General features: G+C 33.7%; 1 protein-coding gene across 1 annotated transcript; it reads right to left on the reverse strand.

The window, feature by feature from the left end:
* Positions 1 to 817: 817 nt before the first annotated feature.
* On the reverse strand, positions 818 to 13,155 carry prkrip1 (PRKR interacting protein 1). Its single transcript, XM_056457050.1, has 6 exons — positions 12,984 to 13,155; positions 12,783 to 12,861; positions 7,084 to 7,184; positions 3,130 to 3,215; positions 2,976 to 3,040; positions 818 to 1,163 (listed from the first exon to the last, which is right to left on the reverse strand). Exons 1-6 carry the CDS (start codon positions 13,107 to 13,109, stop codon positions 1,072 to 1,074), a joined length of 549 nt encoding a protein of 182 aa, XP_056313025.1. The 5' UTR covers positions 13,110 to 13,155; the 3' UTR covers positions 818 to 1,071.
* Between the last annotated feature and the right edge of the window lie 1,058 nt (positions 13,156 to 14,213).

The following is a 14,213-nucleotide window of genomic DNA, read 5'->3' on the forward strand; positions in this document are numbered from 1 at the left end:
AGAGGTGGCAATCCCAATATTCTGAAAGGTATAATGAATAATCTGATGGGTGTTTTGAGCTGAAACTTTCGACACATTCTGGAGACCTGCACAAAAGACTTCTCTTAAATCTTGAAAAAGGGGTAAATAGGTGCCCTTTAAGATGTCTCTTTTTATACTTCCTAATTGAATTACCATTTAAAACTCAACAAATGACTAATTTGATCCAATAAACAAAGTAAAAATGACAATATTTTTCATTTGAAATGTTGGAAGAAATGATATCAGACCTTAAAAAAAGAAAAAAATATTAAATATTATTCAAACTTAAACCAAGTAAATTTAAATGTAAAAACACACGTTTTTCTGAGAGTATATATAAAGTACTTTTTTTCTATATCAGTTGGCATTTCTGTGTGGAGTTTGCATGTTCTCCCCGTGTTCGCGTGGGTTTCCTCCGGGTGCTCCGGTTTCCCCCACAGTCCAAAGACATGCGCTATGGGTGAATTTAGTAAGCTAAATTGGCTGTAGTGTATGTGTGTGAATGCAAGTGTATCGGTGTTTCCCAGTACTGGGCTGGAAGGGCATCCGCTGCGTAAAAACATGCTGGATAAGTTGGCGGTTCATTCCGCTGTGGCGACCCCTGATTAATAAAGGGACTAAGCCAAAAAGAAAATGAATGAATAAAAAGGTTGAATGTTTTGACATAAAATGGCACCATTAAAACCATTGAGAGAGAGAGAGACTTACTTACTAGTCAGATTTACTATACACTCAAACGATTCGAAAAACAAAGCTGAAAGAAAGTGTGTTGAATGTTTCAAGAAAAACTAAAATGTAGTCGTCGCATTTGTTTTGTTTATTAAAAAAAATATTTACAACAGAGTAAAAGGCAAACCTGGTCACATTAGTTTACCACAAACACTCCAATAAAATGAAACAAAGTTGTAAAATGTCAAATTGAAGTGTTTAGCATCTGACTTAGTCATAGAATACATCAGTGAGCTTCTGAAAAACTGTTGTTTTTTTTTCAGAGATCTGAGTAAAACGTTCACTGCTGTGGTACTGTATATGCTGGAAACCTTCATCCTTTCATCTCTTCCCCATGATGAAGCTGGGCACTTCTGCATCATCTTCTTTCTCCTCTCCTTCAGAAGCTGAAGATGACGATGACTTCTCAGAGTCTGCAGATAAATTCAATTCAATTCAATTTTATTTCTATAGCGCTTCTTACAATAATTAGTTTCAAAAGCAGCTTTACAATGGTGCACATTATTGCATTACAATCTAAATAAGTTCAAGTTAAAATCAGATAAAAGTATTATATATAAACATATTTAACCTACAGTTTTATAGCACATAGGTGTCTATGTGTCTGTGTGTACATGTTTAATGAAGTGTATTAAGTGTGATAAACACATTATTGCTCACAACAAGTGGAATGCTGCAATTACTAAGACTCAACAGATCCAGTGACTATAATGAGGAGAATGTTCTGTGACCTAAAGAGTATTCAGACTCATGGGTATGTTTTACTTTTAAAACTGAAGCACAGCCAGTATTGTTTACATTTATACAGCAGTTCTGTCTGGTTCTGGAATCTGATTGGCTGATAGCCGTGTGATATTCTGCAATAACAGCCTCATCACCCTCCTGTATTACTCCACTCACATAGTGACAGTAAATCAATAAACTCACTACAGTTTAACAAATATTGCAACTGTTGGACAACATAATGAACTTTTGAGGCTTTTTAGGCAAGAATGTACTAGTTTAGATTGTAACTATGCAGCTTATTTATAAGGATAGTGCTTATTTTAAATATTTGTCATTTCTGAGACAGCACTTTGGCATCCATCAGCTTGTCATACTGAGCAGAGCAAAGAGTTAACACTCAGCCAAAAGATGGCAACAGAGACTGCATAATAAGCCTTCAGAGGAGAAAAACTCAAGTGTAAATTTCAAACTACAGCTGATCAAATCATTATAAAACAGGTAGGTGATTTTCTAAGTCAATCTCTATCTTTTGTATGTTGTAGTGCTGTATTTATACCATAGTAATCCAGTAGCGTTTGCTATGGATTTTTCTGGGTTAATTAGTCACGTTGGTGAAGTAGCAACGGTTTTTGCTGTTCTAACATCAGCTGAATGAATGGCGGAAGAAAGTAGTTCCTTGTTCATAAGGATTTTTTGAGACTCTCAGTGTTTGATTTTTTTTATACACATGATTATGCCATCGAACTGTTGTATAAATGCAAAAATCACATGAGCAGCAGTGCTATATGGCTGTATATCATCACTGTTGGGACACTAAAGGTGAAATACAGCCATATCGTACTGCTACTTGTGTGATATTGCTCATACATCAGTTATCTAAATAATTCCCTTATATCAAATTAAACAATATTATGATTGAGGGGTTTACATGAGTTTGTAGAATATTATTTTTTTTGTTTCTGTTTTACGTTTAGTTCATTGAACTCAAATGGCCTCCACAGTCCCCAGAATTCAATCCAATAGATCACCTTTGAGAACAGGATATTCGCATCATGGATGTGCAGCTGACAAATCTACAGCAATGCATGATGCCATCAAGCCAATATGGACCAAAATCTCTGAGGAATATTTCCAGAACCTTGTTGAATCTATGCCAAGAAGGATTAAGGCAGTTCTGAAGGCATAAGGAGGTCCAACCCGGTACTAGTAAGCTGTACCTAATAAAGTGGCCAGTAAGTGTAGTTGGGTTTATTTACTGTCGGCCCAGTGGTCTCAATGATATTTAATTTTTGACCCTTCATACGAAATGTTTGAGCACCCCTAATTTAAACATACTGAATGATAAATACCATTAATCTGAAATTACAAAAGATGTTTGCTTATATTAGTGGATTAACTCATTAAAAATAAATGCTTTTCTGCTTTTAGGTAAAAATAAACAAGTGATTTGACTCTAAACTGAATATGAACAAGGGGTTGACGGCTGAATTGTCTCTGACCTTCTTCTTTCTGGCTCTCCATCTTGGCTTTCTTGGCCATCAACTTCTTTTGTTTCAACTTGTCTCTAAATAACACAAAAGAACAACTGAGATTCAGAAACGCAGGAGATTCTCCAGAGAGACTAGAGTATCTGAAGTCAACCAAGAATCAAACCTCTTCTTTCTGCGTTTGGCTGTTCTGTCCTCAGCAGCCTTTTGGTTTTCCTTCAGCTTCTCTTTATAATCCTCATCAAGCTTTTGCTGCAAGAGTGAAACAAATTAAATGAGACCATTTTGACTGCACACGTGTTCAAAGAACAGCATTTAACTTTGATCTTAGAAAACATACTCCAATAGCTTAGAACAAGACCTGAAAACAAGGTGAAAAGCAGTGTTTGCAAATATCATTTTTAATGAAGATACACGCAAGTACAAATGACTTGTAATGACTTGAGAAATGATGCTGAAAAATCACATGAATATGTATATCAGGGGTGTCCAAACTCAGTCCTGGAGAGCCGGTGTCCTGCATATTTTAGTTCCAACACAAATTAAATCACACCTGAATCGGCTAATCAAACTCTTTATAGGTATACTAGAAATTTCCAGGCAGGTGTGTCGAGGGAAATTGGAGCTAAACTATGCAGGACACCGGCCCTTCAGGACCGAGTTTGGACACCCCTGATGTATATAGTCAAAGAAATGTACATAAAAGATGAATATAATAACATGCATATAACAGATGTATATAATATTCCACATTTTTACTGTTTTTATTGTACTTTTAAATATATTTATTAAATAAATACAGCCTTGGTGAGCAGAAGAGAATTCTTTCAAACAATTCATATTTACCAATCTTTAACTAGTATTTTAAATATATTACAGGGTTTCTGCAGATTTCAATCAAATTTAAGACTTTTTCAGACACTTTTAACACCGATATGAACAAAATTTTAGACTTATACTACCACTAAGCTATAGCTAAACGCTAAGGATTATTCTAATGGCCTGGTTACTTCAATAAATAGCAAAATATAATTTGTATTAATAGAAGATCATGTAAAGTTGCTTTAGTTTGCTTTCCCTTATTAAGGAATTTAATTTTAAAAATGCTGTAAACATGTCTAACAACTGTTGTGAATTGTATCTCTTTGCGATAAAAAAAAACGTATAATATATAGAAAAATAAATAAATATATATATATATATATATATATATATATATATATATATATATATATATATATATATATATATATATATATATATATATATATATATATATATATAAATAAAAGAGTTTTGAGATGGATTATTGGTGATTGGGTGTCAGGCCGATTGGGTAGTTTCACTTGGACATAGGGAAATTAAGACCCGTTTAAAATGCTTTAAGACCTACAACACAACATTTGAGTGAGATTAAGACTTTAAGGCCTAAAACTTTGTTTTTGAAATTTAAGACATTTTAAGACTTTAAGACCCCACGGATACCCTGCATTAGTTAAACATTATTCAAGCATTGCATTTCCAATATTTAGCACAAAAAGGTTTTCAAAATGAATAAAATTAAAAAAAATTATAATTTTACGACCAGCAACATATTAGAATGATTTCAGAAGGATCATGTGACACTCATGTTGAAGTAACAAAGATGAAAATTCTGCTTCATATCACAGGAATAAATAATGTTCTAAAATATATTAAAAACTATATTTTTATAAATTTATAACTATAGTATTATATAGTTATGTTAAACTATAAATATTTTGTTGAGCATGAAAACAAAAAACAAATGTTTAAGTCCCAAACTTTTGAACAACAGCATGCATTTAAATCAAATTGCTTTGCATGAGTATTGTAACAGTATAGTTAATATCGAAATGAATGTATGCCAGCTTGATTCACTGCTACTCTGACACACCACACCCAAATTCTGTTATTCAAGTCGCTTGAAATATCAGGAAGAACCGCATTCCACACCTGCTCCTAGGATTATTATTATTCTATTTATTTAAAATTACCCCACAAAAATGCCATGGTTAAAAAAAAAAATTATCATGTATTAAATATCGATTTTAAATCTGTATATATTTTTTTGAAAGATGCATTTTTCTTTTTTTGTTTGTTTGGATCAATTTGATACAAAAAGTCATTTATTTATTATTTATTTACTTTTCGGTTTAGTGCCTTTATTGATCATGGGTCCACCAACTTATACAGCATATGTTATACACAGCGGATGCCCTTCCAGCTGCAACCCATTACTGGGAAACATAAAAACACAGTCATTCACATATACAATCATACACTACGGACAATTTAGTTTACCCAATTCACCTATAATGCATGTCTTTGGACTGTGGGGTAAACCGGAGCACCCAGACATGCAAACTCTATACAGAAATGCCAACTGATCCAGATGAGGTTCAAACCAGGGACCTTCTTGCTGTAAGGCAATCGTGCTACTCACTGCACCACCATCATGCCTCAATACAAAAATTATAAATATTTTCATGACAAGCTATAAAAAAACACTGTTAATTCAACTGAAAAGAATGTAAACCAAAAAATAAAGTGTATATCCCAAAAAAAGCCCCACAACACAAGTTTAAGGATTTTAGTTTACTATAAGAGAACTGATTTTTATTGTATGTCTACATAGTAAAAAAAATGGAGGGTTCCACACAATTCATTTATGTTGTCCCCCCAAAAAACTCAAAGTTTTTAGGTTTGAGTATAAGGAGTTTGAACAAGCAGAAAAACAATTTGAAATGAATAGGTCAGTGCTTAAGATACTATTACACACTTTAGAACACTAAGGAAAAAGTAAGTATTCCATTATTTTATGTTTTTACAACTATACTGTAAAAAATGCAGGGTTGCACACAATCAATTTGTGCTGGGACAACATGAAGGAATTAAGATAACTTATTAGTTTCTACAATTTAAGTGGATTGAGCAATTAAGTTGTCCCCCAAAAACTCGTCCCCAAAAAATTGTGTTATTTCAGCTTATTTTAAATTAGTTCGAACAAACAGCAAATGTCATTTGTTGAGTGAATGCTGAGCACCTTTTGACTTATTTTCGTCAGTGTGAAATGGAGAAATTTCCAAAAGCATGCCATTTAATAAACTGAAAAGCAACATTATTTTAAGCATGGACATGGTCAGCAGCAACTCAGGTAGGCTGTGGTGTTGACACGATGCTCAATTGGTACTAATAGGCCCAAAGTGTACCAAGAAAATATCCCCCACACCATTACACGACCACCACCAGCCTGAACTGTTGATACAAGGCAGGATGGATTCATGTTGTCATGTTGTTGATGCCTAATTCTGACCCTACCATCTGAATGTCGCAGCAGAAATCGAGACTCATCAGACCAGGCAACGTTTTTTCAATCTCTATTGTCCAATTTTGGTGAACCTGTGTGAATTGTAGCCTCAGTTTCCTGTTCTTAGCTGACAGGAGTGGCACCCGGTGTGGTCTTATCTGCTGTAGCCCATCTGCCTCAAGGCTGGATGTGTTATGCGTTCAGAGATGCTCTTCTGCATACCTCGGTTGTAACAAGTGGTTATTTGAGTTGCTGTTGCCTTTCTATCAGCTCCAACCAGTCTGGCCATTCTCCTCTGACCTCTGGCATCAAGGCATTTGCGCTCACAGAACTGCCCCTCGACTGCAACTCACGATCATTTTCTCTTTTTCAGACCATTCTCTGTAAACCCTAGAGATGGTTGTACGTGAAAATGCCCGTAGATCAGCAGTTTCTGAAATACTCAGACCAGCCCGTCTGGCACCAACAACCATGCCACATTCAAAGTCACTTAAATCACCTTTCTTCCCCATTCTGATGCTCAGTTTGAACTGATTGTCTTGACCTAAATGCATTGAGTTGCTGCTATGTGATTGGCCGATTAGAAATTTGCATTAATGAGTAGTACCTAATAAAGTGGTCGGTAAGTGTAAGATTAAAATGGTTTAACAAAATTTTAGTTTAGTCACAGAAAATATATTTTTAGTTCACTTAAGTGGAATTAGAATTTAATATAATTCACTGCACTCACAAATATCCATTTTTGATTTTATATAGTTGAAAGCAATTGGATTTAGTGACAGATAAGCATACCTTATCAGACAATCGCTCCAGGAAATCTTGCCTCTGATACTCACGGCGGCGCAGGTGTCTGTACACATGAAACTCACCACTGCCTGCTCCAGCACTTGAACCTGAGGGAATAAAGAACAAAAAAACAAGCTATAATACAACACAATGACAGAAATTCTGAAAACACTGGGATCTGTGATAGATAAAATATGATTCCACATAAAATTGTATTGCAAAGTAAATCAATAAAAATATTGGATCGTTATTAACTTTTCTTGTTGTAGAAATCCTACATTTCAATGTAACAGAGTAAATTAGTAAGTCATAAACCCCAGAAGCAATGTTTGTCGAATGGATTGTGTTCGATACAAAGTCAATACAGAGGAGTCTGTATTGAAAATGCCTACTTTCATGGTGAGAAAATGTATACTGAGGTTAGATTATATAAAGGTTTTACAATTTATTTTTGCTAAAAACTCTAAATGTAAAATGTATTTGGTTTAAGTGTTACAAATCTCTTCAGATGAATGAACTAAAAGAAATTCCTCACAGAATTAAAGCCGACACAATCTACTAGAACTCATTTCATATCAATACATAAATCACTCATCACCAGTCAAATTACGTGTATATGTGTTCATCTTGCACACTATTTGTATTTATAAGAGTGTGTAACGTGTGTATTTTTACATATTGATTGTCTATTTATATAAAGAATGTATTTAAATGTAGATTGAATGCAAGCATTGTATATGGAGCCAGATAAGTCTCAAAAATAATATGTTTGCAAAAATAAAACTAATACATGCACAGCACAATTCACATTTAAAAATTCCAATTTGTAAACTAAAAACACCATTCAAAAATACACAAATTCAATTAAAAAAAAAATCTAAACACTCTGTGTGAATTCACAAGTAAAAATTATAACTATTTCTCCAAATTAATTTATAATAATGATTTGTGCATTTATAAATTGTGTTTTGAATTTACGAATTGGATGTGTATTTACGAATTGCGGTTTGAATTTACGAATTGGATTTGTGCAGTTATGAATTGTGTTTTGAATTTCTGAATCGTATGTGTGTTTTTTTTTTATTTTGTGTCTTGAATTTACGAATTGTATTTGTGCAGTTACGAATTGCATCTTGAATTAATGAATTGTATTTGCGCATTTTTGAATTGCGTCTTTAACTTACGAATTGGATTTGTGCATTTATGAATTGTGTTTTAAATTCATGAATTGGATTTGTGCATTTACGAATTACGTTTTGAATTTACGAATTGGATGTGTATTTATGAATTGGGTTTTGAATTTACGAATTGGATTTTCGCAATTATAAATTGTGTTTTTAATTCATGAATTGGATTTGAGAATTTATAAATTGTGTTTTGAACTTCTGAATTAGATTTATGCAGTTATGAATCGTGTTTTAAATTTCTGAATCGTATGCGTGTTTTTTTTTTTTATTTTGTGTCTTGAATTTACAAACTGGATTTGCTTACTACGAATTGCATCTTGAATTAACGAATTGTATTTGTGCAATTTTGAATTGCGTCTTTAATTTACAAATTGGATTTGTGCATTTATGAATTGTGTTTTGAATTTACGAGTTGGATTTGTGCATTTACGAATTACGTTTTGAATTTACGAATTGGATGTGTATTTATAAATTGGGTTTTGAATTTACGAATTGGATTTCCGCAATTATAAATAGTGTTTTTAATTCATGAATTGGATTTGAGAATTTATAAACTGTTTTGAACTTCTGAATTTGATTTGTGTATTTTCGAATTGTGTCTTGAATTAACGAATTGGATTTGGCCATTTACCAATTGCATCTTAAATTAACGAATTGCGAATTGGATTTGTGCATTTATGAATTGTGTCTTGAATTTACAAATTGGATTTGCGTTTTTTACAAATAACATTTAGAATTTACTAAATAAATTTTGTAAATGTGAATTGGGAATGTATTATTTTTGGAACTGATCTGGCTCCATTATTGTATTTTGCACTGTGTTATGTATATTTGTATCTTGTATACTGCCTAAAATGTACAGCACTATATTTTGCAGTGTCTGGAGCCTGCACCTAAGCTTTTTCACTCATCGTCACACATGCTGCCTGTGATGTGACAATAACAGGGATTTGATTTGATTAATAGCTAATGTACTTTCACAAAGAGAACAATTGAGAGGGTCTTCTCCTAGTATTAAAAATTGGTGTCTGCAAATTAGGGGAGCCTCTCAGAACTAAAACTGCTTGTTGGAACTGGTTTGAGCTCATTTTTAATTTGTTCAATTTGTTGGGTGGGCTGTCCAAGATGTGCCAGACTATAGTCTGGCAGTTGGTTGGCTTCTATCAGTGCATTGTGCATCCACACCAAAGGACTGAAGCTTTCAGTTTTATTGATTCTGTGCATTATTAAGTGCTGACTGCAGTTTTATCATCTTGAAATGCTTTAAATTAGGAATGCACCCAAATTAAAATTCTGAGCTGAAACCGAAAATTCTTGTCCAAAAACAAAAATGCATTTTAATAATTATTTATTATTTTACTGTATAATAGAAAATAGTTTTGTAAGACGTTTAAAATTGAACTCAGTAAATTAAATTATACTTATAAAAAAAAAATAAGCACAATTTATGGACAGGGAATTTTTATTGACAGTCAAAGAATATACTACACACAAATGTTCTGTCAGTGCATTATTTGAGTATGCTTTGCTTTTCTGGTTAACATGTACGGTGCATGCATAGACAAGTACACATGTGCATGAGTGAAAAATCCACAGTGGAATATTGAGCTATTTTAAACTTTGCCCGCAATGCGCACTCAAGTTAGACTAGTCAACTGTGTGCTCTACGATATTTCACTTAGGTCAGCGCAGTAACAAACCATCTTAGCATGTTCATTAATCTAAAGACATTTTTCTTTTTCAGCCATTTCGGCCGATAATTTTCAGTGGCCAAATAATTGGTGCATCCCTACTTTAATACACATGACTCTTGTTAAAGAAATATGAATTCGGATTAGATGTCAATGTTTTAGATGTCAATAAATGTTCCTAAACGGCATTATCATTACAGTTGTAGCGTGAACTTACACATTTATTTGTACTTATGAAGATTTGTAATTTGTATCATTTATTATCATCACCCCTATATGTTAACATGCCTTTGTGACTTTTTTAAACAATTAAAACATTAGCCACAATAAGAGAATAGACAATAGCCACAACAAAGAGGCATACTTCTAATTCATATAAAGTGCCATGTATTAGTGTGTTGTATGCGCATAGGTTGTTTATGCTAATTTGACCAAGCAGATGTGACCTTACTATCTTTATAGCCGCCTCCCCGGTAGGTGCTATTATGCTATTGGCTAGACCGGGCAAAAAGGTGAACATAAGGCATCAGAACAGGGCTGTTGCTAGATCAGATTAATTATTGTTATACAGTGTTACAAAAAAAATACTACATTGTTGTGTATATCAGCAGCTGTGTCCGCGGGTGTAGCAGCCATTTAAAAAAAAAAAAAGGGGGGGGGGGGGGGGGGGGGGGGTCAGCTATGTGTGACCCAAAGTTTATGTATAATCAACATAATTTGCTTTTTAATAAATTAATGTATAATTCCTTAAAATATTGCCAATCAGTTCCAAAACACTGCCTTAAAATAGTCTATTTTTAAAATATCTTTTCATACAAATTTCACCAGTTAGGACATAGTAGTAGATTAATTAAAGTAATTAAAGACAAAAATTTGATAATAATAAAAATAATAATAATTCCTTACATTTATATAGTGCTTTTCTGGACACTAAAATCGCTTTACATATTGGGGGGGGGGGGGGGGTGCACACACACCACCAGTGTGCAGCATCCACCTGGATGACGCGATGGCAGCCATATTGCGCCAGACCACACACTAGCTGATTGGTGGAAAGGAGACAGAGTGATGAAGCCAATATGGGGATGGTTAGGAGGCCAGTGGGCAAATTTGGACAGGATGCCGGAGTTAAACCACTACTCTTTTTTTGAAAACCATCCTGGGATTTTTTTTACAACCATAGAGAGTCAGGACATCTCATCCAAAAAACAGCACTCACAGAGCAGTGTAGAGTCCCCTTCACTATACTGGGGCGTTAGGACCCACACAGACTGCAGTTTGAGTACCCCCTGTTGGCCTCACTAACATCACTTACGGCAGCAACCCATGTGTTTTCCCATGTGGTCTCCCATCCAGATACTAACCAGGCACAGCCCTGCTTAGCTTCAGTGGCCGATCATGTGAGAGTTGCAGAGAGCTAGCTGCCGGCTAGCAAGTACACTTAGGCAACAAAAGACAGCAGAACCGGCCAGGGGCAAATCTTGAACATTATTTATGTTGTGGCATGAAAAGTATGAGGGTTAGAGAACACAGGTGGAAATATTGGAGCTATAGGTAAATCTGAGGGAGTCAGGGGACAGAATCACCTGTTTCTAAAAGTGAGAGGGATATAACAAATAATGCAAATAATTAACAGCAAATAATGATCAAAATATCAGCCAAGACGTTTCGGTGATTCATAGTGTTTAAAGACTAAATGTTTCTGCACCCTTTTTATTATATTACCGGTTTATTTTAGCATGATCATTACATAAAACCATGATTAGATAAGAGTTATATCTCAGGATATATCTTTATTGTAATTTTTAACCACATGACTAGGCTCACACGGATTCTGCACACGCAGAAATCCATACATTTCTACAGATTATTAACCCATCGAGTCTGTTTATTTACTTGTGTAAATGTGTGTAAATTAATATTTATTCAGTAATATTATTGACTAATTTGAAACTAAAATGAGAGACCTGCTTTGTTTATCAAATAAGTGGATCTAATTGGATTTGCATTGTAAACATTAAATAAAAAGTTGAAAAGGTATTATTTTTTTAATTTAATATATAAATTTTTAAATTTACGATACTCCCCAAAATCACGCCACAGAAATTCCCATATTTATCACAAAATTCTGTGCAGAAATGGCAAAAAAAAACACAAAAAAACTCCAGATTCTGTCTGGCCCTACTTATGACATATTTTCCCAGTAACGTAAAGCCCTAATCCAAACACTCAAAATAAGCTGGAGCTTGCGTGTGTCTGTTTATGTGTGTGAAACTTATGACAAAAAATATGTTATTTATGCTGCATTTATGATTCATTATTGCAAATAAAAACCATATTTGGGTCACAGCTGTCAGTGAATTAAATCTACTGTATAACCAGTTTAAGCCACTGCAAAATGTTTGAATGTGGACATGTGTTACTTACACCTACTCGACGGAGTTGAGTTTGTTTTTAAAAAATACAATAAATAAATGCTTAAGTGTCTTTCCCATTGCAGCAGCACTTATTTGACAAAAAAATAGGATTCTTGTGAAAATTAAAATGTTTTCAACCTATGTGGCGTCTACTTTTAATTTGGATGTTTACATATGTCAGCATACATTTTGTTGTGGCTCATTCTGTAAACTGCATTATATTTTAGCACATTTTCACTACCAGCAATTACCGGTAGTTTTGGTGATAAAATACGTCCTCATACTTTTGTTTGCTAACAGTACTGTAATAGAGAGCTCATGAGGATCTCAAACTGAGCTGTGAGAGTGTTTTTAGCACTACTGTTGATTCTCATCTCCACATGTGAGACAGTAAACAAGCAAACACAAACCCATCACATCCCGCACAAACTCTGGTGGAGCGCGTGGGTTCCATTCCTTCGGTTTCTCTGGTATGGGTGCAGCTTTGTCCTTTTAAATAATAAAAATAAAAATTTATCTTAGCAGTGCTTGATGTTCAGTGTTTTCCAAGAGTTCAATAGCATCATTAGCATGAGGGCAAAACCGTCAGCTTTAGGTAAATGGGAACTCACGGGGTTTCGCATCAATCTCTCCAACTTTAGGCGCTGCTCCTCTGCGGGAGTTTTGGCAATAATCAAAGGCTGAGACTCTTTTTTAGGAGCTTTCCCCGGTCGAGCATCTTTGTTTTCCACAGCCATGATTCTCCCAGCTTCTTCTTCGAGGTAGGTTTGGGGTTCTTCTGCTATTTTTTCAGGTATTTTACACATCTGACAGCTCGCACCGCCACCTAATGGACCGACGCCGATCGACAGCGTTTGGGGTTTGGATCTAAAATAAGTGTTAATAACCTCTTTTAATTGGTAATATACATGTCTGACCATCAGTTATTATATTCAACACACAAATAAACATATAATATTATAGAAATTAACCAGACATATATTTTTTGGATGGTTCCCCAAAACTAGCTTGCTTTTCTTTGGGTAGCCTAGCCTACGCTCAATCATTTTTGCTGCTTGTTCAAACTAATTTAAAATGAGCTGAATCAACACAATTCTTAACTTCTTTTGGGAAAAATTTAATTGTTTATGTTCAATCGGCTTACATTTTTAAAAACTTAATTTGTAACAAAGCATCTAAGCCTCGACTTGACCCTGATTCTTTGACATCATCAGTAGCCTAAGTAATTTTCCTATAATATATATATATATATATATATATATATATATATATATATATATATATATATATATATATATATATATATATATATATATATATATATATATAGGAAATATTGTCATATTTTAAGATATTAAAAACAAAAATGTACAAATATAATTGTATAATTCCACTCAGGAACTTCGAAAACTATCTACTTTAAAAATGTCAGGGCTTGACATTTAGCATTAAGTTAAATTAAATATTTCTCAGAGTTTTTGTCACTTGACAGATATTAAAAAATAATAGAGCAATTTCAAATAAAATAAGTCTAAATAAATGGTATCCAAGTATTAATTAGACATTTACACATTTATAAATCTTTAAATCAGTGTGTTATGTGGAGTCAAGTTTAGGTTTTGGTTCATTATAAGTTATTAGTTTTGTTATACAGTTCATGGTCATCTCTTAAATCAAATATAAAGTTAACATTTTTAAATTTAACATTTTATACAATGAAGCTTGATTCTGCTGGTTAATAAGCCCATCACACTGAATTAAACTGAATTAATAAGCCTACCACACTGAATTATCACAAAACTGAATTAAAATTTAACCATGTTAAAACAACAGGACATAAA

This window comes from Danio aesculapii, chromosome 5 (assembly GCF_903798145.1).
Source record: "Danio aesculapii chromosome 5, fDanAes4.1, whole genome shotgun sequence".
Taxonomy (NCBI): domain Eukaryota; kingdom Metazoa; phylum Chordata; class Actinopteri; order Cypriniformes; family Danionidae; genus Danio; species Danio aesculapii.